At 41.2% G+C, this 19,685-nt stretch overlaps 1 protein-coding gene across 1 annotated transcript in view; it reads left to right on the plus strand.

Moving 5' to 3' along the window:
- Positions 1 to 19,685, plus strand: part of lrp1bb (low density lipoprotein receptor-related protein 1Bb) — a 230,197-nt gene that overhangs the window by 132,141 nt on the left and 78,371 nt on the right. Inside the window, exons 23-31 of the mRNA XM_062402272.1 lie at positions 310 to 555; positions 4,871 to 5,068; positions 5,781 to 5,985; positions 10,340 to 10,504; positions 10,840 to 11,084; positions 17,240 to 17,371; positions 17,575 to 17,802; positions 17,999 to 18,173; positions 18,471 to 18,565. Of these exons, the coding sequence (XP_062258256.1) occupies positions 310 to 555; positions 4,871 to 5,068; positions 5,781 to 5,985; positions 10,340 to 10,504; positions 10,840 to 11,084; positions 17,240 to 17,371; positions 17,575 to 17,802; positions 17,999 to 18,173; positions 18,471 to 18,565 (1,689 nt within the window). The remainder of the gene's footprint in view (positions 1 to 309; positions 556 to 4,870; positions 5,069 to 5,780; positions 5,986 to 10,339; positions 10,505 to 10,839; positions 11,085 to 17,239; positions 17,372 to 17,574; positions 17,803 to 17,998; positions 18,174 to 18,470; positions 18,566 to 19,685) is intronic.

The following is a 19,685-nucleotide window of genomic DNA, read 5'->3' on the forward strand; positions in this document are numbered from 1 at the left end:
CCCTTTTGAGGCAGGGACAGATATGAAAGCCGTACATCCTCAGGTGAATCCACACAGCCTGCTCTCCACAGGCACGCTCATTATACAACACCTTCATCTTTGTTAGACTAAACACAATGCACGTGCTTGACGTGTGTTAACTCTTTTTTTATTATGTTATAAATCAAACCATTTCAGATTCATGGAATAATTAGAAATTAGTATAATACCACAGTCTTGGAGATTCACCATGCTTTTTCTTTTTTTAAATCTCATCCTCTCTTCCAGTTTGTGTAGCTTCTAAGAATCGTTGTTCTCCCTTCACCACAGATATGTGTCTCGTAGCCAGAGGGGGCTGCAGTCACCAGTGCACTGTTGCACCGGGGAAAGGGGTTGTGTGTTCTTGTCCCCCTGGGCTTCACCTGGACTCCAGCAACAAGACGTGCGAGGTGGTCGACTACTGCAGCCGCCACCTGAAGTGCAGCCAGGTGTGTGAGCAGTACAAGACCACAGTGAAGTGCTCCTGTTATCCAGGATGGATGCTTGACCCAGACGGAGACAGCTGTCACAGCACAGGTAACAGACTTTGGTTTTTTAATGTTTGTTTTACTGATGCTGTTTGTTGTCTTGATGCTGTGCGGCTGTGGGCTTGTGTCTGCAGTAATATTAAATTGTATCCTCGGGCTTAACTCGTTCCTCTACAATCTTTGCTGCTGAGATGAAATCATTGGTCCTAGACTGTTTGTCTTGCTATGTTCGTGGGGCCTTTAACTGGAGTTTTGCATGTTATTTAAAAGCAAAGATTCCCACCATAGTGAAGAAAACAAGAGTAAGGTTCTTCTTTGACTGCTGAACAAGTGCAGGGGTGGTCGGAGGAATAGCAATAGATGGTGATTGAGAGTACTGTCAGGTCAAATTCAATCAGTTTCAAATCTGGAGAGGCATCTGGGTGATGAGTCCTGTCTGTTTCCATCTGTCCTGATGCTGAGTGAAGGAAACATGCTCTCCCTCCTCAAACCACCAGAGCTTTGTTACTTCATTCAGCTGAGCAAGAAGTTCACCTCGGGCCTAATCTCTCACAACCAAATGATTCACCGTTGTAATATCACATTGTAAATTAAAACTGTGTGCTGTTCTGAAGCCGTCATTGAATAATCCATTTGATGAGACAGCTTGAAATACAATAGTTACACACACTCACACGTGCTGCCGGCTTGTCACATTCAGATTTATGGACCTCGCTCTGATTACTTGCCTCTCTATTTCACTCCAAGATTGATGGCGGTCGCAGCTCTAATCGTACATTAACGCAGGAAGAGAATACACTATTTTCCCAGGAAGCTAATCAGAATTCTACACCCTCATCATAAATCAAATATTCCACACAAACATTCCAATTTTATATCGAGAGAGGTGTTATTGGACTGTTTGTAGTCCCGAGCACACATCTGCACCTCCTTTTCCTTTCCTTATCGCCGTAATAAAGCATTTGTTAGGAAAACCTGCAAATGCAAATCCTCTCTCCAGTAGTAGGGAAGCGAGTTTGGTTACTGCAATGAAATGTGTCATTGAAGCAAGGACACAATTTTAATTGCATTTGTGTGCAAACAGCGATGTTCCCTAAAGTATTATTTAGTCTAGAGTGCTGTGAAGATAAGGCTTTGCGCAAAGGCCCATATTTGAAAGCTTGTGTGTGGAAGTACAGGGTGCATTCTGTGTGTCGATAAATTAGTTTGAAAGTGCGAATGTGTGTGATGGATTTTGAGTTTTAGTTTTACAAACATTTCTCAGAAGCAGAGCTGTTCTGGTGCTGGAAATAATCTCGCTGATTGAGCTAAGCCTCAGTGGGCAAGACCAGTTCAGTATGCAAGCACTGCCGCCAGCTTTAGGACTTGTCATTAGATTTAGCCACTTCTCAGAGACCCTACAAATGTTATTCCTCAAAAGAGACTGCTTACAAATGTATCTCCTTTTTCAGAAAATGGGAAATGTAATGTGTTGATTCCCAAAGCATTTGGTAGCAAATTGGTTTGGATGTAACTGATGCATATACTGTACATTTCCACTACGTGTTGGTGAAAGCATGTCCTCTAGACAGTGGATCAGCAGAGCAACAGCCAGCTGAGTGAAATAGATATGAAACTAAATTAAGGGCATTCGTTCCAATTCCCCTCAAGAATTGACTTGATAGGAGCAGATAACTGTAATTAATCTTTCACTGTATTGTGATATAATTTAAAATAACTTGATGAAAAATGTACTTTTGGACATTCATACATTGCACATCTATAACATTCAGTGTACCCTCTGCTTTGGTCACAGGAACACCCTTCTACTCGCTAATGTTCTACAATATATAATCCATCCATCCATGTTCTGCTGATTAACCAGAGTCGCAGTGGCAGCAGTTTAATCAGAGTAGTCCAGAAATCCCTCTTCTCAGTAATTTCATCCAGCTCCTCCTGGGAAACATGCCCAGGCCAAATAAGATACTGTGTATATAATCACTCCACCAGGTTCTGGTTCTAGCCTAGGGACACCTATCAGTTTTATATGCCTGGAAGACCTCAGATGAAATGCATCTAGGTCTTAGTCAGGTGTCCAAGCCACCTTAACTGACTCCTTCCGGAACATCTATACTTTGAGCTCCTTTTCGGATTCCGTAGCTCCTCACCTTGTCTTCATTCTGTGTAGGGAACCTGTGTCACTGGCTTGTATCCACAATTGTCACTTCACAAAGCGCCTGTCCATAGGTGAGGGTTGTAACAGAGATGGTCATGTAAATCAAAAGCTTTTCCTTCTGGCTCAGCTGCCTTTTCACTTGGGGCAGAAACTATGTCCCAACACAGAAGACAGCAATTCACCATTTATTTATTTTTTTTCCTGATGCTTCACACACATAGAGCTCTAGTGCATACTGAGGATCACAGTCTGATGAATGCAACAGAACCACATAATCTGCAAATGGGAGAAAGGAAGTTCCAAGGCCCCTAAACCGGACACATTGCATCCCATGGCAGCGCCTTGAAGTCCTGTCCATGAAAATCACAAAGAGGATTGGTGATGAGGGACAACGCTGTCAGAGGACGATGTCCACAGGGAGTGTGTTTGACTTCCTGCTGAAAATAAAAACTCAACTCACGCTTTAGTTATACATGGACTGGATGGCTTGTAGCAAAGGCCCCGGAGCCTCATATTTCCACAGGAACCCCCAGAAGACTCTCTGAAGGACCCAGATGGAGGCCTTTTTAAAGTCAACAAAGCACATGTGGCTGGAATGAGCAAACCACCATGATATCTCAAGTAGCATTGTGAGATTAAATAATTAGTGCACTGTTCAATAGCCAGGGCAGAAGTCTAATTGAACTTCCTGAATCTAAGATCCAACAATCGAATGGAGCCTACATTCCAGACCCCTGGCATAACCTTTCCCTGGAAGGCAGAACAGTATGATGCCCCAATAATGTGATGCCCTGTTCCATCAGTTCATAAGTGATGTCCCCAATCTCCATACGATAATGACGAGGTGTGTCGGCCAAGTTATCCCAACAATGTTTAGAGACTTCGGCATCTCACTGCGAATCTAATCTACTTCTGGCAACTTGCCCCTGAAGAGCTTCCTGTGCTTTCCCAGGGATGTGGGTGAGGTTTCCTCCAAGTCCGCCCTCCTTCTCAAAGGCTGTGTTCAGGAATTCCTCAAAGTGGTCCTTACATGGACCGACAATCCACTCAGCAGTTCTCGTTACCTGCCAAAAACAGCCAATAAAAGTGCACCATTACATAATGACTGTATGACAGTTATCCAGCAGCTAAATGGAAGTCCAGCAATTTTGAATTGTATTATTTTAACCTATGGTTTCCTACTGTGACATATCCCAGATTATGATAATCAGGGCGTATTGGCTGTGTAGCTGTGTTTTCTTGGTTTACTCTGTTAACTTGTGCTCTCACTGCTTATATACAAATTCAATGTTTTTATTTGATGAGTTTTATTGAAGCTTTTAACTACAATATTTACTCACAGGATAGAATGATGCAATAGCACGATGAATTCGATAAAATGCTTTTCACAAAACTAAGCTAGCGTTGGTAAACGTGTTGTAGTCGCTGGGTAAACAATCTAATTTAGATCTAGTTGCATGGCTGGATGATAATTCTAATTGGATTGATTGGTTTTCTTTGATGTGCACTATTGTAAACAACAATAAAGATCAACACAACGCTTAAAGAATGTGGGTAATTAAATGAAAGTAGGGGAAAATAAAGACTTTATGAGAGTTTGCTTCATGTTCATTATGAGTCAACTGTTGGCACTATAGGATAGAAAGGTAATTATTGAAGATTTAAGGACACTGGAGGCAAATTAGGAGTCTAGAAATCTAAGAGTACACTTGTTTTTGTTTGTTTATAATCTCTGACCTTAACCATCAAGTTTTGATGAGCTTTTAGGGATTTTAATACCAATAATTTTCCAACATAGAATGATTATTGGTTCTCAATATTTGCACAAGGAAGAACATGCCCCCATATGTATTTGTATATTCGTAGATTACTGCAGGTAGCTTTCTCTTTCTATATTCTGTTAATGTGCATGGCTGAATTGCTTGGTTTGACTTCATTTTAGTTATTGGGTACATGGTTCTTATGCCGCACATACTTGACAACTATATCCCTCAGATGTACTGAATGTTTGTGTGAAATGTCATTGATGAATACCAGTTTACTCCTTTTGAAGAAGGGGGTGGTTATTGCTTTTTATCCTGTTCAAAACACTCTCGACTACATGATGTCACACATTGTGTATTTGCAATTTACTCACGACATCGGTGAGCCTGTGGTCCTACTGTTACAATAAATGTGCTGCTCGTTTCCTATCTCTCCCCACGACCAGATCCCTTTGAGGCTTTCATCATTTTCTCAATCCGGCACGAGATAAGACGAATAGACCTTCACAAGCGGGACTACAGCCTGCTGGTGCCGGGGCTGAGGAACACCATTGCACTAGACTTCCATTTCAATCAAAGCCTACTTTACTGGACCGACGTGGTGGAGGATAAGATCTACAGGGGAAGGCTCTCTGAGTCTGGTGGTACGCAAACATACAAACACAGACTCACGCACACAAACACACACTGCCATGTACACAAACATTTGCTATAAATCCAAAGGCTGTTGTGATGTATTGGCTACAGGGAGTCATGTCTTGCTCATCTGTTCTCCAGTAGCTGTAGTGGAAGTCAAAGACACTGCCGGTGATAACGCTGCTTTATTCTACCGTCTTTACACAAAGTCAGCTCTGATATATTGGGTTGATATTGTCGCTCCCTGGACATTTATCTCAGCTCATCCTATTTAAAAATGTCTGCGGGTCCAGAAACCTTCAGCTATTGTCGTACAGTATCTACCTCTTGTAAAAAGATGAATCAGGACTTCTCCCTCACTGTGTTTTTTTCTGAGTGGAAGAACATTCACACAGTTCTTTGGCCTTTATTTCCCTCCATGGAGCTATGCCTATTCCACCCTTTTGTGAGCCGCACATAAAAGCCCCAATAGCTGAGAATAATTGTAAACAACTGGATTATAAATATTGTGGGAAAACCCTTTACCGTGCTTAACTGAAGCCTGTGGAAAGCAATCTTATTTATATTAAATAGCTTTCCTCAAGAGTCTCTGAGCCTCCTCTTCTGCTTTTAGAATGCTTTTTTTCCCAGCACTTTGAAGCTATACTAATGACTGCTGCCTCTTGAATACATTTACTGCTTCATAGTCATGTTGTCGTAATGTTTATGTCGTTGTTTCAGGGGTGACAGGGATTGAGGTGGTCGTGCAGCACGGCCTGGCCACCCCGGAGGGCCTGGCTGTGGACTGGATCACAGGGAAACTGTACTGGATAGACAGCAATCTGGACCAGATCGAGGTGGCCAAGCTTAACGGGGACATGCGGACCACACTGATCGCTGGAGGCATGGAGCATCCACGGGCCATTGCTCTCGACCCAGGGCAGGGGTACGTTTCACACTGACTCCTGTTCAAAGCCTCCTGGTAGCTCTGCCATCCATCAGCCAGGGACATTATTGGAATGAAGTCAAATTACAGCTTCCTTGTGTTCCTCACGTCTGCATCTGCCTTGATGTATGAAGATGTCTGCTGTGTTAAGGTCCATTAAAGCAGCAGATATGGAATACATCAATAACCGCGCAGTGTTCTCCATCCCTGTTATGTCAACTGATGTAGCTAAAGCCCCTCCAACCATCACTCCAACCAACGCTTTACTATTGTTTCAACTCTCTTCTTGTGCAATGCTTTTCTACATTTTAAGCACGACCTTCCACTTGAAGCCCAAAATTATGCTTAGTTTTTATTCGTCCATCATTCCCCTCTTGGCCAAATTTTTAAATTATAGTGGTTTATCCTGCTGAGATGCATGGGGAGAGGGTTAGTAGGATGATCTGCGGCTCTGAAATAGCAGCCTCTCATTTGCCTTAGCAAGCAAATCATTAGAGGAAACAAAGCACCAATTGCATTGCATTGATTATACTTTCATTTCCTTGTTACGACAAGTGTTATGATTAACCTTTTACTTTGTTAAATGAGGTTGTTGGTGGGTCGGCACTAACATCAAACTGGGGGTAAGAGGTCCGGCTCCCCCTGATGCTTCACACCTGCAATAGTTTGTTATGCTGTGCAACGATTGAGCACTTTGCCTTCCTGCCATTTGAGAAAGAAACAGAACTGCTCCAACAAAACACATTTGCATTCCACTAAAAGGAAAACCCTATTTTTATATATATCCTATATGTTCAGGTTTGTCGTGAAATACAAACTTTGAATTAGTTGTAAGAACATATCAACTTGTTATCTCCTTACACACATATTTCATATATTAAGATAACATTTAAGTCTATACAGAGGAAGGAGTTAAGCCTATTTGTAGCCCTTGAACATTGACAAAATATGTATGTGTGTTTTCTTATGTACAGTGAATTAATATTTAATGTTAAAACGATTTACTGAGCAGTGTATCGTTTTGTATTGCCTTTAGGTTTTGGACTGACAGTGTTTTAGTCAAGACTAACTATCATAATATAAGGCTTGTTGGGGTCACACAATTATTTGAACAATTTACATGTTGTTGTCCATTCTCTTTTGGGTAAAGTTTATACTTAAACCACTTAAGCTCAAAGTGTCAGGGAGGTGCCAAAGAGCAATAAACACAAAACTGTAGGTTGATTCTAAATCAGTGTTTACGTGATTGTTCTGCGTGTGGCTCAGTTCACTGTTCCTTACATTCCCCTTGTAAATCCAGCTGTGGCAGCAAAGTGCAAAGTACGTCGCTGGCCTTGCATCGCACTGCGTTAAATGATGTGCAAGATGTAGAAAATGTACAGTATTCATATTAATGCACAAGTACATGCAGGGGTAGAAATGAATTATGTTTGGACAGGCACAGGGGGGACATGAGGAGAAGATAAAGCAGAAATCAGGAGTGAAAATAAATGCATATTTGAACTATCTGAACCAATGTATCTCATCAAGCCTCATGACAGTCTGCCTGCCTGCCAGCCACCCCACTTACATCCTGGTGATTCTGCTGCTGTTAATAAAGCGCTTCATTCACTCAGAATAAAGGAAAAAACATTTAGCCTTTGAGAGTAAACCAGACAGTTCTTATGTTTGTAACAAAACACATTTGCTGGTGCAGTTTAATCTATTTACACCTAATTGCGAGGGGCTGGACTGTCACTTGTTGTATGTGGACAGATCATTACTGCAAAATCAGTTGTCTTTTCTTATTTCTCTTTGCATTTCATCAACAACAAGTGGGAGCGTGGGCTGGGGGCATTTGAAGGACGGTACATTTTGCAAAACGGCCTCAGAACAAGCACGATTCAAGTTGTAGCTGGACGTAGAGACAGTGAGAGCTCAGGGTTGATCCACCGGCGAGTGAGTAGTTAATGACTCGATCAAGCTCCCGAACAAAGAGCAGCTATTGATCCATTACTCACTTTGTAAATCAAACAAACACCAAAACCACTGGTGCTGGATTTTGAAGCAGCCAGATGTGGACAATCCTTTTTGTTCCACTACTCAATTTAACTTCAATACTGTGAATTAGCAGTTAAGAACCGTTGCCTTGCAGCAGCTGCTGTGACTCAAACACATGAGCTCTGCGAGGAGAGATAGATACTGAACATATTTTTAAAAATGTAGGGGCATCTGAGTGGGGGATATGGAAAAAAAAGCACACACCCACCACTGAAGAGAGACCCAGGTTCACTTCCCAGCAGGCATGCAGTTCTGTCTTGGCCTGGCGCTCCATCAAACACAACTGTCAGTGTTTGCCCGTGCTGTCAGGTGGAGGAGCTGGTGAAGGAGCATTTCAGTGTCACTGTGCTGTGACTCTCCTGGCTGGTTCAGGCACTTTGGTAAACAAGGTGGAGATATTGGCAGGAGGATGTGATTTGTTTTTGTTGTAATGTTCCTGCTAACATTAGCTCACAAGACGACTCTGCACTAAAACCTGTGAAACATATGCAATGTCTTCGGTTTTGATATGATTTAATAATGATTAGTGGAGTGGTGGTTGAGTGCAGTGGTTTGTGGTCATTGTCTTGTGTATTGCAGGTGTGGGACTTAACACTGTGCAAAATCAATGCACTTTGATTTAAAAAAATGTCAGATATTTCTCTTTGAACAGTAAAGGCTCTCAGTGGCTATATTTAGTTGCTTCATTATTCCTATTCTTTCCCAGTGAAACAGCAGGCGACAGTCACAAGTTAGAAAAACATGTCCTGCAGCTGCCACCGAACGTGAGAACTCAGCCTGTGCGTGTTGCAGCTCTGGTGTTCTTGTTTGTCCCTCATGAGTGTGCTGATCCACGGGAGTGACTCAGCTGCAGCCACAGCACTGGAATCTGTGTCAGACACGTAACATCATCATGCAAGGCTGGTGATGGTAGTGGTGGCGTGGCGGGTAGGCCTCTCGCGGCCCTGCTCCTCATTTAATGTGGGGTTTAAATAAACATGTCAGAGAGAAGTTCACCCTACTAGCAGGACAGTTCAACATTAGGACATGTGCTCTGCTGCTGTGTTTGACGTGTTTTTGCATCATCAACTAATAATGAGTGAGACCTGTCCCCCTTTGTGAGACTTCAGCTCTGATCCTCCACTCTCTTTACGCCTGTTGTCATATACCAAAAAGGTATCTGTTAAAATTCACCTTATATGACATCCACAAAGTGTTTTGCCTTTAAAAATAAAAACTCAGATGGTAAATGTATGTCCATCTAGGTAGTTTCCACTCTGGTAGATTTATAAACACGTTAGTTTTATCAGAGAGTGATGGCAGAATAACCGACTGGCTATTAGCTATTAACTGAAACATTTGATTTACTTTCTCAGAGTAACTGCTGGAAACACAGTTTGGGTTATTTCTGGCGCTTCCTTTTTTACATCGCACGTTTTTATTTCTGATGATGTGTGAAAGGGCAAATTATACCAAAACTGGAATATTTTTTTCTCTGCTGCTGCTGAAATGCTACTTATTCATACTGGGTGTTTAATTCGGATTAATGCATCTTTGATCTAGCCAGTGGTTGTATACTGTGGCCAGTATATTTCAGATTAGAGCAAAACCCAGACAAGTTTCCTAAAATCAATTTAACACTCTTAAAAATTGACTAATCTGCTCATGCACTCTTTACAATACTACCCGGCCTCTTTGGGGAGGATGACTACGTTTCATGGCTGTGCAGAGTAGGATTAATGGGTGCTTTTGGTGCCTAAAGACGCTTTTCCATCCCAGGGCAATAAATTTAATCTAATTACTTGAATCCACTCAAAGGAGTGGGTCATCGATCAGGGAGGCCTTATCAAGTGAATACTGCTATTGATCTGGACAGGGATATTTCTGCCCAACGCTGTTTGGTTGTCGTCAGTACTTGATTTAAGCCTGAACACCCATTTTCTCTGGCATTCTATAGCTGACTTTGTGGACCATGTCAGGACAGAAGTGATGTTTGCTGGGTTGGAGTAGGACACTGTTCATTTTCAGGCCTCATTGAGCTGTGAAAAGTAATAATAAAACAGATGGTCTGCCATTTCAAGGCCTGTCACAGATGCTGAGGGTTGCACTGGATCGCTGGGGCTGTTCTTGGGACAGGCATCCTCATCACTGTCTGTTAATGCATAATGTCAGAACAGCATTAGTGTGTTTGCAGTGTAGGGGTCATATTGTTAAAATGTCTGACATCCCTTTATTTTAAAGAAAATCCCATTAAGTTAATTGCTGCTATTCCTTGTAAAAGCAAACAGACAGTGATTGATACTAACTGCTGCCTTCTTTGTGTTTCTACACCAAGGATCCTCTTCTGGACCGACTGGGACGCTACTTTCCCCCGAATCGAGGCCGCATCAATGAGTGGAGGAGGTCGGCACATTGTGTTTAAGGACATGGAAATTGGCGCCTGGCCTAATGGACTGACTCTGGATCATCTGGAGAAGAGGATTGTTTGGACAGATGCACGGTATGCCGTTTAGAGTTCTCCTGCTGCGTGCAGAAGCTTCCACACCTTTTGTTTTGTGTGTATGACATATTCTACTGCAAAGGATTCAGTAGATATTCCCCTTGATTCGCCGATGTACAACCAGTGGGCGCTCAATAATGGATGACATGTAATATTTAAAGATCTTAGTACAATGGCCATGTTTGGTATTGAGAGGGTCTTGAACAATTTAACAGTTCCATCAGTGGACTGCTGGGTTAAACTTTGATCCGCCTACTTGCGTTGATCCTTTTCAATGCATTTGAAGAGCAGTTTGAACTTTCATGTGGCCCTTTATTTCCATGTCTTTTGAACAGCTCTGATGCGATTTTCTCTGCACTCTACGACGGCACCGGGGTCATTGAGATCCTCAGGGGCCACGAATACCTGTCCCATCCCTTTGCTGTGTCTCTGTATGGAGGCAACGTGTACTGGACGGACTGGAGGACCAATACTTTAGCGAGAGCCAATAAGTGGACTGGGCGAAATGTGACAGTCATCCAGAAGACAAGTGCCCAGCCTTTTGACTTGCAGATCTTCCACCCCAGCAGGCAGCCACAAGGTGAGAACAGATTTACTGCCTTTTCTGCTTGTGCTCATAGTATGTAAGTAAGTTTTGCTGAAGGGGTTGTTTCTTATTGACATTAAGCTTATAGTGAATTAAGATCTGTTAAGATGTTTTTGTGGATTGACAAGAGAAACAGCAACTATTGAACATGTCCTCCACTTTGACCCGTTTGTGGTGATATCACCAGGATGCATTGGATGAAGACTGGAGTGTGTGGGTTCTCATTCCGGAGCTTAGTGAGCGCAATATTCTTTATAAATACGGTTTCCTTTTAGAGGCTGTGTATCAGAGTTGGTCATGAAACAAGAGTTGAGATGCTGTTGTTGCCCCAATTTTTTCAGCTACGTCACTTAGCTGAAGCTACACCTGCACAGGTGGTCGGCAGTGCTCAGACAGCGGGATAAGATGTAAACATGCACCAGTATCTCAATGATTTACGTAGTGATCCAACTTGTAAAATCATGTTTCTCAAAACGAGGATAGAGGGCTTATCTAGGACACTGGAATAGAGTAAATTATCAGTTCAACACCAGATAATAACCGGGATGTAAACACAGTCTATGTGTCTCCACAATCTCCAAAGTGCTTGCTCATGTTGGGAACTGTTGGGTTTCTCTATAAATGTAAGGTTTTGACCTTTTTATGTTATGATTTGACTCTTAAAGAAGAACTGATTGCCTTTTTTTATAATTCATTCCTCATTTTCCCATGGGTTTTTTGTGTGATAGGCTTTGTAACCATGTTTAGATAAGTGCTATACAAATTAAGTTATTATTAGTATACATATCACAACAGGATAAAATTCTTGTAAATAAAACAGAAGGGTATCATTTGTATCATGCATCTGAATCTATAAATTTGGTTCAAGAGCAACTGACCTCCATATCGCAAACTGTAATTAATTGTCATTCATAACAAAACCAGTAAAATAACTGGTATTAGAAAGGTTCAAAAACAGTGATCATTTCATTCCAGGTATGTCATGACACTAAAAGGGTTCAAACTCATCACATCCTATCATCTTTTAAGAATTCAGATGACATTTATCTTCAGTCCCACCAGTACTTGAGTTGTGGACGAATAATTAATTGTCCTTTAAAACAATTAATTCTCATGAAGTGACAGGAGGTAAAAAACAGCACGATGTAATTCATTTCAACTTCTGCCTCTGCCTTCATTTGGCCCATCAATCAGTGAGCACGAGTCTGAGTGAAAGAGGTACTCATGCAAAGAATTAGCTTTGCTTGAGTTAGGTATACCTCTGAATGTGTTTTCTCATTATCCAAATTATTGCCATAATACTACATACTAAAATGTCACATTTTTTTCCCCCAGACGTGAATAAACAGAGCTTCAGAATGAATCTGCCTTCGAATAATGGTGGCACATCCAATAGACAGATCAATTAGTAATATGAATAGTGTATTGTGATGCCAGGAAATACATTAAAAAGGTCTGAGCCTTCATTAATATTCTTAATATACTTCAGTGAAGGCTTCTGAAGTGAAGTGTCACAGCTGAATAAGTAATACATTTTTATGAAAGCTGAGAATTCCGAGATTCTGACCATAAAAGTTCCACAGCTCATATGCTGTCTGATAAAACATTGAGATACATCAAACCATTTGTATTTCATATATGCAGATCAGCATATATGAGGTTAAAATGAATGAAAACTGTTTCCAATTCTCTTTCAGTCCCGTTAACAGTCTGTATACAGAGATTTTTGATTGATTATTAAAGCAGGTCGGCCAAAATAAGACACTGGAGGATGGATCACTTTGGCTGAGAGCGACTGACTGAGCACTCTGTTCGACAACTGCCCTTTTCTGCATTGCCAAGTCTCCCCGTCCCTCAATGGGCATTACTCCGGTGCTAATGCACTGCTCCGTCAGTGTGTCACAAGTTCATTTGCATGTTGCCTTCCTGTATCTGCATCCTCCTGACTGTTCACTATAGATAAGTGGAGGCAAATGCGACTGCTTATTCCAAAGAAGACGGTAAGCGTTCCTAATCCGATTTAGAAGAGCTCATCTGGGTTGGGTGGGGGGGGGGGGGGGGTCTGGCTATTATCCACTCTAGCCACAAACCCAGGCCTTAAAGATGTGACGCTCCTCTAGACCCCGATCAGCTGGAGGGATGTGGTGAGAGGGGGTGAACTGAGCAGCACATATGAGGCTTGTGTCAGGAGCTATTCAGCAGGTGCAGGTCCACTGGAGCCCGGCAGCCTTTAAATGATTCGTCATTTGAAAAGCAAGGCAGCGGTTTAACGAAACACTGGGGAACAGGCAGTCACAAGTCAGGAGGTTGATTACAGTTATTATAAAACAAGTGATTAGTTGATCATAGACTGGGGGTCATAAAGTAACTAGTAGTATATTCATTACTTTACTACTATTATAAACACCCAAATAACAACCAGTGAAGGAAATAATGTCCCCTGTCAACAGCTGGGTTGGGTTTTAATCAATTAAACAGGAAGTCAATGGTATTCAGTGGTGAGAAGTACTAATGTACATGTAACTGTACTTAAGTATATTTGTCATGTATCTGTACTTGTATCAAGTGGAGTTATCGTCAGGTACTGTTTAGATCCATTTCACTACATTCTAAACATCTGCACTTTCTACTGCACTTCACTTACAATGGATCGCCTTCCTTATTCATATTGTTTATATTTTTAATATGAAAAAAATTGATACATTGAGAGGAGAATTGGTTTACTGATACAACATGTACGTATACTTTACGTTGATTCAAAGTACTTGAAGTAAGAAGGTGCTGAGGATAATTTAGTTGGATCGTAACATTCATTAATGCTGTTTGGTCAATATGTTCAAAGCTTTGCAAATACACAATGATATTTATGCAATTAAGAAGATACAGTTACTGCAGGCAGACAAACTGCTCTGTAATTGTGTCAGCAGCTTTGTGACACAGGCAGAGAAACAAATGAGCGCAGCAGTTATAGGTTTCTCAGTGGCAGGAATAACTTGTGTATTAAATTGTATCGTCACTGATATGGATGCACCTGGATCTAAATATGTTATGTGAGAGAGCAGAATGAATGGAAAGCAACTGATATATTTAAAGTACCTTGAACTGAATGAGTTGATTAACACCATTTTTGATGGTCTCAAGATAAAGATGCTAATTCTGTTTGTAAGCAAGAATGTGTATTTATTAGCAAGTCATTGTAAAACTTCTGTAAAAAGTTCACACTATATTTTTGTCAACATTCGATGACCTGTGCAAATACTCCCTACAAAATCAAATAGGCACACATGCAGCGTTAATACACACAGAACAATCAGCCAAGCCGTCTCTTGAATCGAGGACGAGCTGTAGTGAGCCAAAAGACTTCTTTCCTCTCACACCATGAAATGAAACTTGGAACCTGTTGAAAGTCGTCTCATTTGTCTCTACGTTGAAAAGGGATTAAACTGTCGCATCTAGAAAGATGAGGTGGAGGTAACAAAGGAAGAGCCTTGTGTTGTAGCTGGATTATTGTCAAATCCTCACATTGTGAAAAAGTTTGTGTGTTTTCTGTTCTCCACTTATAAAGTAGTTATTTAAATTTGCGATGTAAATTGCAGGAACATTCTCTGCATCAAACCATTTTTCCCTTCAACAGAATGCTATTTTACCTCATGTCTTTATCTTTTACAGTTTCTATTTTCTTTTTGAAACAGAACCTGTTTTGTACAGATCTCTCACTTGCAGATTCCTGTTATTGAGTTTTTTGAACAGATAGAGATAATGACGTCTTTGAACATCTAATCACGACGCTGCCTCTTTTCACAATATGCTCATTGAGATTGAAAATAAGCATCTGCTCATTTTTTCTGAGTACCATTATTTCCTACAAAGGAATCCGACAGGTTAGAGCCTCTTCTGTGTTGTTGTCATCTCTCAAGAGCACGAATCAGGTGAATATACCGCTGCTGTGATTGGTCCCCACACTGAGTCAGCTGGGTGTTGTTTCCTGCTCGCACAAACACAGAGCTGCATTTCTTTTGGGGGGACTTAAATAAACCACATTTGTGTTGCAATGCCGCTCTTCAGTGTTCTACTGAAGGAGCCCTGGAAATGAACTTTGAATGAGCTTGTTTGACATGAATCACCCGCGGTAGATGGAGGAGTTTGATGCATGAAATGTGATTGCAGAATAATGGGAAATAGCTGAACTGTGGGTGACGTCCTATTTTTCTGGATATGGTCCTTCAAATGTTTTGTGCCTTTAAACGTTAAGAGCTGGTGAAATTCAGCTTGCTGTGCATGCCTGCTGGGAAGTGACAGGTCTTCACCTATTATGCTGGTGCCCTACAGGAACATGGTGGATGACATAATGTCACCCTCAACCTCTGACAGGTCACAAAGAGTAAATATAGCAATACCTTTTTGCTAATATTTTTGAGTAAAAAGGACATTGTGTCATTTCTCCTACTTTTTAGCCTGTGAGCTTGTTTCAGATTGAATATAAAAACTGAATTGATTTTTGTATTTCTCTACGGAACTATCATGGTTTGATGCTTTGTAATTTTTTGTCAATAACAAAGAACATTAAGAGGATGATGGTTGTTTTCAGCTTTGCTTTATTTTTCTATTTAGACATTGCATTTTCTTTAATGGGCATGATGACACAGGGCTATAAATGCAGCGTGTAATGGTGCAGGACCATTCAAATAATGTAATGTACTCTCTTATCTCTGTTTAATTGTTTATCACCCTCTGGATCCGATTTAGTCTTCCTCTCAGAGTTCTCTGATACTTCCTCATATCAGTGCTGACTCTGACAGGTTGTTACAGTCTGCTGTTTCAAGTGGAAGATTGTTTAAACTCAGCCCTCTCTGAATTCCCATGTATCACAGATTTATCTTGATTGAAACAAAACATTGATAATCATGGCCACTTGCTTGACTCGGTGTACATACATGTTTTGAGTTATTTATATTTATACCATTACTCCAATTAACTGTCTGAGAAACTAGTTCTGATATTGTTGCACCAGTAAACAACTTTAATTATCTTTGAAATGTTGCCCCTGAAAAAGACAAATTTGAAAATTATATTGATTTTCCACTTCTGCTCAGTTAGTCAGAGAGAGAGAGAGAGAGAGAGAGAGAGAGAGAGAGCACAACACCACACACTAAGTGCAGTAGCAGCCGATAAAGACAATACTGGCATCATATAATAAGCTTGTTAAGACTGAGGGCTAAATATTTTTCAGATTTAATGACCATACCCAAGCGTAGTCCCAGGACTCTGTTTAATATTGTTGATCGCCCTTTAAAGCCATCTGCTCTTACTGGTTTTACCTCCTAAGTGTTGATTGTACATTTCCACCATTACACAACTTAAGGTTTTACACACTGGACTGCTGCACAGTGGTAGAGTGGTTAGCACTGCCTCACTTTGGCACACTATCGTTGAGGGAATGGCTGTATGTCAGCCTCTTGATTCACTGGTGACCTGTCCAGGGTTTTAACCAGCTTCCCGCTAACATTGGGATTAACTCCAGCTGCTCCTGAAACCCTCAGTGGATAAGAAGTGAAGATGATGGGAGGATTTTTTTTTTTTTTTTAGAGAGAGTTTGTACACTGGCTACCAAATCTTTTTATTGATTTTAATCTTGTTTTTAATTCCTTTTTAAATCTCTTCATAGCAGACTTTCTGATTTCTGCTCCTCCTCGACCAGCATGTGTGCAGCCTGAGGTTCTCACTCACAAACCAGATAATACTAGATTCATGGCTCTAGGGAATCTTTCCTTTGCTGTTTCGGCACCTCAGCTCCTGAATGACCTGCCTGAGGTGCTCAGACTCACCAGCTCAAAATCTCCTCAGAAATTTCTTCCAAAGCGTAATTGTTCTTGGTTGTACTGATGGAAGATTTTATGATGGCGTCTGTCTCTCTTGTTATTACTCCAGCAGCTCTCTTTATAATTGTCTGCTGTGACTTTATTTTTGAAAAGGTGCTACACAAGTAAACTATAATTATAATAATTATACTTTATTAGATTGCAGAGGCTGTTTGTTGATTTCAGGTCCAATATTCATCCCGGCCTATCTACGTGCTTGCCACCTTCCCTGCTGACACTGTGTGTTCTGACACGTCCCTTTTCTCTTTGTCTCCCTTCTCCTCCCATCAGCCTCCAACCCATGTGAAGGGAATGATGGACGTGGTCCCTGTTCACATCTCTGTCTCATCAATTACAATCGCACTGCTTCCTGCACCTGTCCACACCTCATGAAGCTCTCGAGCAACAAACAGTCCTGCTTTGGTGAGTAGGATCTTTCTCATTCTGCATTGTTCTTATTTTATCAGGGTAAAGAAACAAAAAAGATTGTGTTAATAAAAGGGGGAACAGGGTTTTGTTTTACATCCCATTTTACTGTCCATAGCATTTACATTAGGGTTTAACAGTCCCACCCCCCCACTCGGATCTGATAACTCAAATGATTATTCTCTGAATCCCCTCGCCAGCTCTGAAGCGGTTCCTCCTGTACGTGCGGCGCTCTGAAATCCGCGGTGTGGACATTGACAATCCTTACATGAATGTCATGACGGCGCTGACGGTGCCGGACATTGATGACGTCACCATGGTGGACTACGACGCCCAGGAGGAGAGGATATACTGGGCCGACATCAAAACACAAACCATCAAACGGGCCTTCATCAACGGCACCCAGCTGGAGACCATTATCTCTGCAGGTGGGTGTTGTTGGCTGGAATTTGTGTCTGTTTTATCTGTTTGAGATGATTGCATCAATTTAGAGTAAACATCATTTGTTGAATATCATAGTATTTGTTCCGTATTTTGCTTTTGTTCGATGTAGCCAATTTACCTGAGCTCATTTGCATTATATTTTAAGCACACAGCTCTCTCCATGTTCTTTTCCCCCAACAGACATAGTGAACTGCCGCAGCCTGGCTTTAGACTGGCTTTCAAGGAACTTGTACTGGCTCAGCTCTGAAAATGACGAGTCACAAATCAATGTGGCTCGCTTTGATGGCTCCCTGAAGACCTCCATCATCCACGGCATTGATAAGCCAAGGTGCCTTGTAGTGCACCCCGCCAAGGGGTAAGTAGATTAGAGCCGTCTCTTCACTGTGTCAGCACCTTACTTTCGATGCATGGTCTTAGGAGACCCGACGATGGACCTCAGCCGTACAAGTAGGATCAGAGCCTCGTGGTAAAGAGACGATGTATCTTGTATCTTGTATGTTCTACAAGCTAGACATATTCACAGGTCACGTGGAACCAATCTATCGGGTTACTAGGGACAATTAATAAGAAACATGTATTGATTGTTAAACACCTTGTTATTTCTCGTGCCTGACTGGATCATTACCTATTCACCTCACACCTCCACACACAGGAAAATCTATTGGACAGATGGCAACACCATCAACATGGCGAACATGGACGGGAGTAACAGCAAGGTCCTCCAGCAGAACCAGAGGGATCCCGTGGGTCAGTATCTCACACTCAACTGGAACAGTTGTAGCTCACATGTGACCGAGCTCTGTCTGTCTATTATATGTTAACATGCATTTTATAATCTGATTTACTCTGAACGTAAATGACAAGGTTACATGGTTTCTAATAACTTGGTTTCCCAAATAACTCGGCACTCGATTTGTCATTGTAGCCCACTGAAAACATCTTAATACCACGAAACAAGAAATACATCTGAGGGAATTTGTCAGTTTTGTTTGGTTATAGATTCAATTTATGGTAATTTAATTCAATTAAATTTCCCGGCTTCAGCAGCTGTTTCACTGCATGCACCGTGTTGCATCTGTGCTCACTTCATTCCCAATTCATTTCAGCTGCGATATGATGAAGATAACACCACAAAGGTGTTTAGTAGAAAAATTCTAATAATCTCACTTTGCCATAATCTGATTATCATAAATTTACTCCACGCAAGTACACATATCGACTTTTAAAATTAGAATCAGACGTGGTGTTTGTACCTGCTCTGACATTTCCTCTGCTTTAACAACGTCAGGGAGAATCAGAAAGAACAGCCACCTCCTCCGTGGTGATGTTATCGAAACAGGCAGCGTCAAAGACACTCTTTGAAAATGTCAGTGTCTGGTAGAGACTGTCCAAGGCTTTGCATGTGTGCCAATGCTCAAGTCCTGTGAAATCTATACAGATTAATGCAAAGCTAAAGTGTTACATGTGTGCACCTATGCTTAACAATATGAATCCCAAAGAAATAATTTACATTGAAATCTCATTTATATGTAAATCTATAAAAATGTAATAAAGTGTTTGCTGTAAGTGATGATATTCTTGTTCTAAACCTGAACTGACAGACTTGTGTGCATGAGTATATCACAGATTACAGATGCTCTTACAGCAAACATGCATGTTTATTCATGCAGATTAATTATTATTAATAATTTCATGCAATGTATTAGATTGTAGTGACTCCATCATTCTTATCATTGCATGTGAACAAGTCCTGTTCAAATATTTTCCTACAACAGAAACATAATCAAGCAGAGTGCATCCCTCTATTTGGCGGCTTTAACATGACGGCTATGAAAGGATGAACCTGGTTTGCTCTGCCGTTAAAACG

This window comes from Platichthys flesus, chromosome 13, assembly GCF_949316205.1.
Source record: "Platichthys flesus chromosome 13, fPlaFle2.1, whole genome shotgun sequence".
Classification (NCBI taxonomy): domain Eukaryota; kingdom Metazoa; phylum Chordata; class Actinopteri; order Pleuronectiformes; family Pleuronectidae; genus Platichthys; species Platichthys flesus.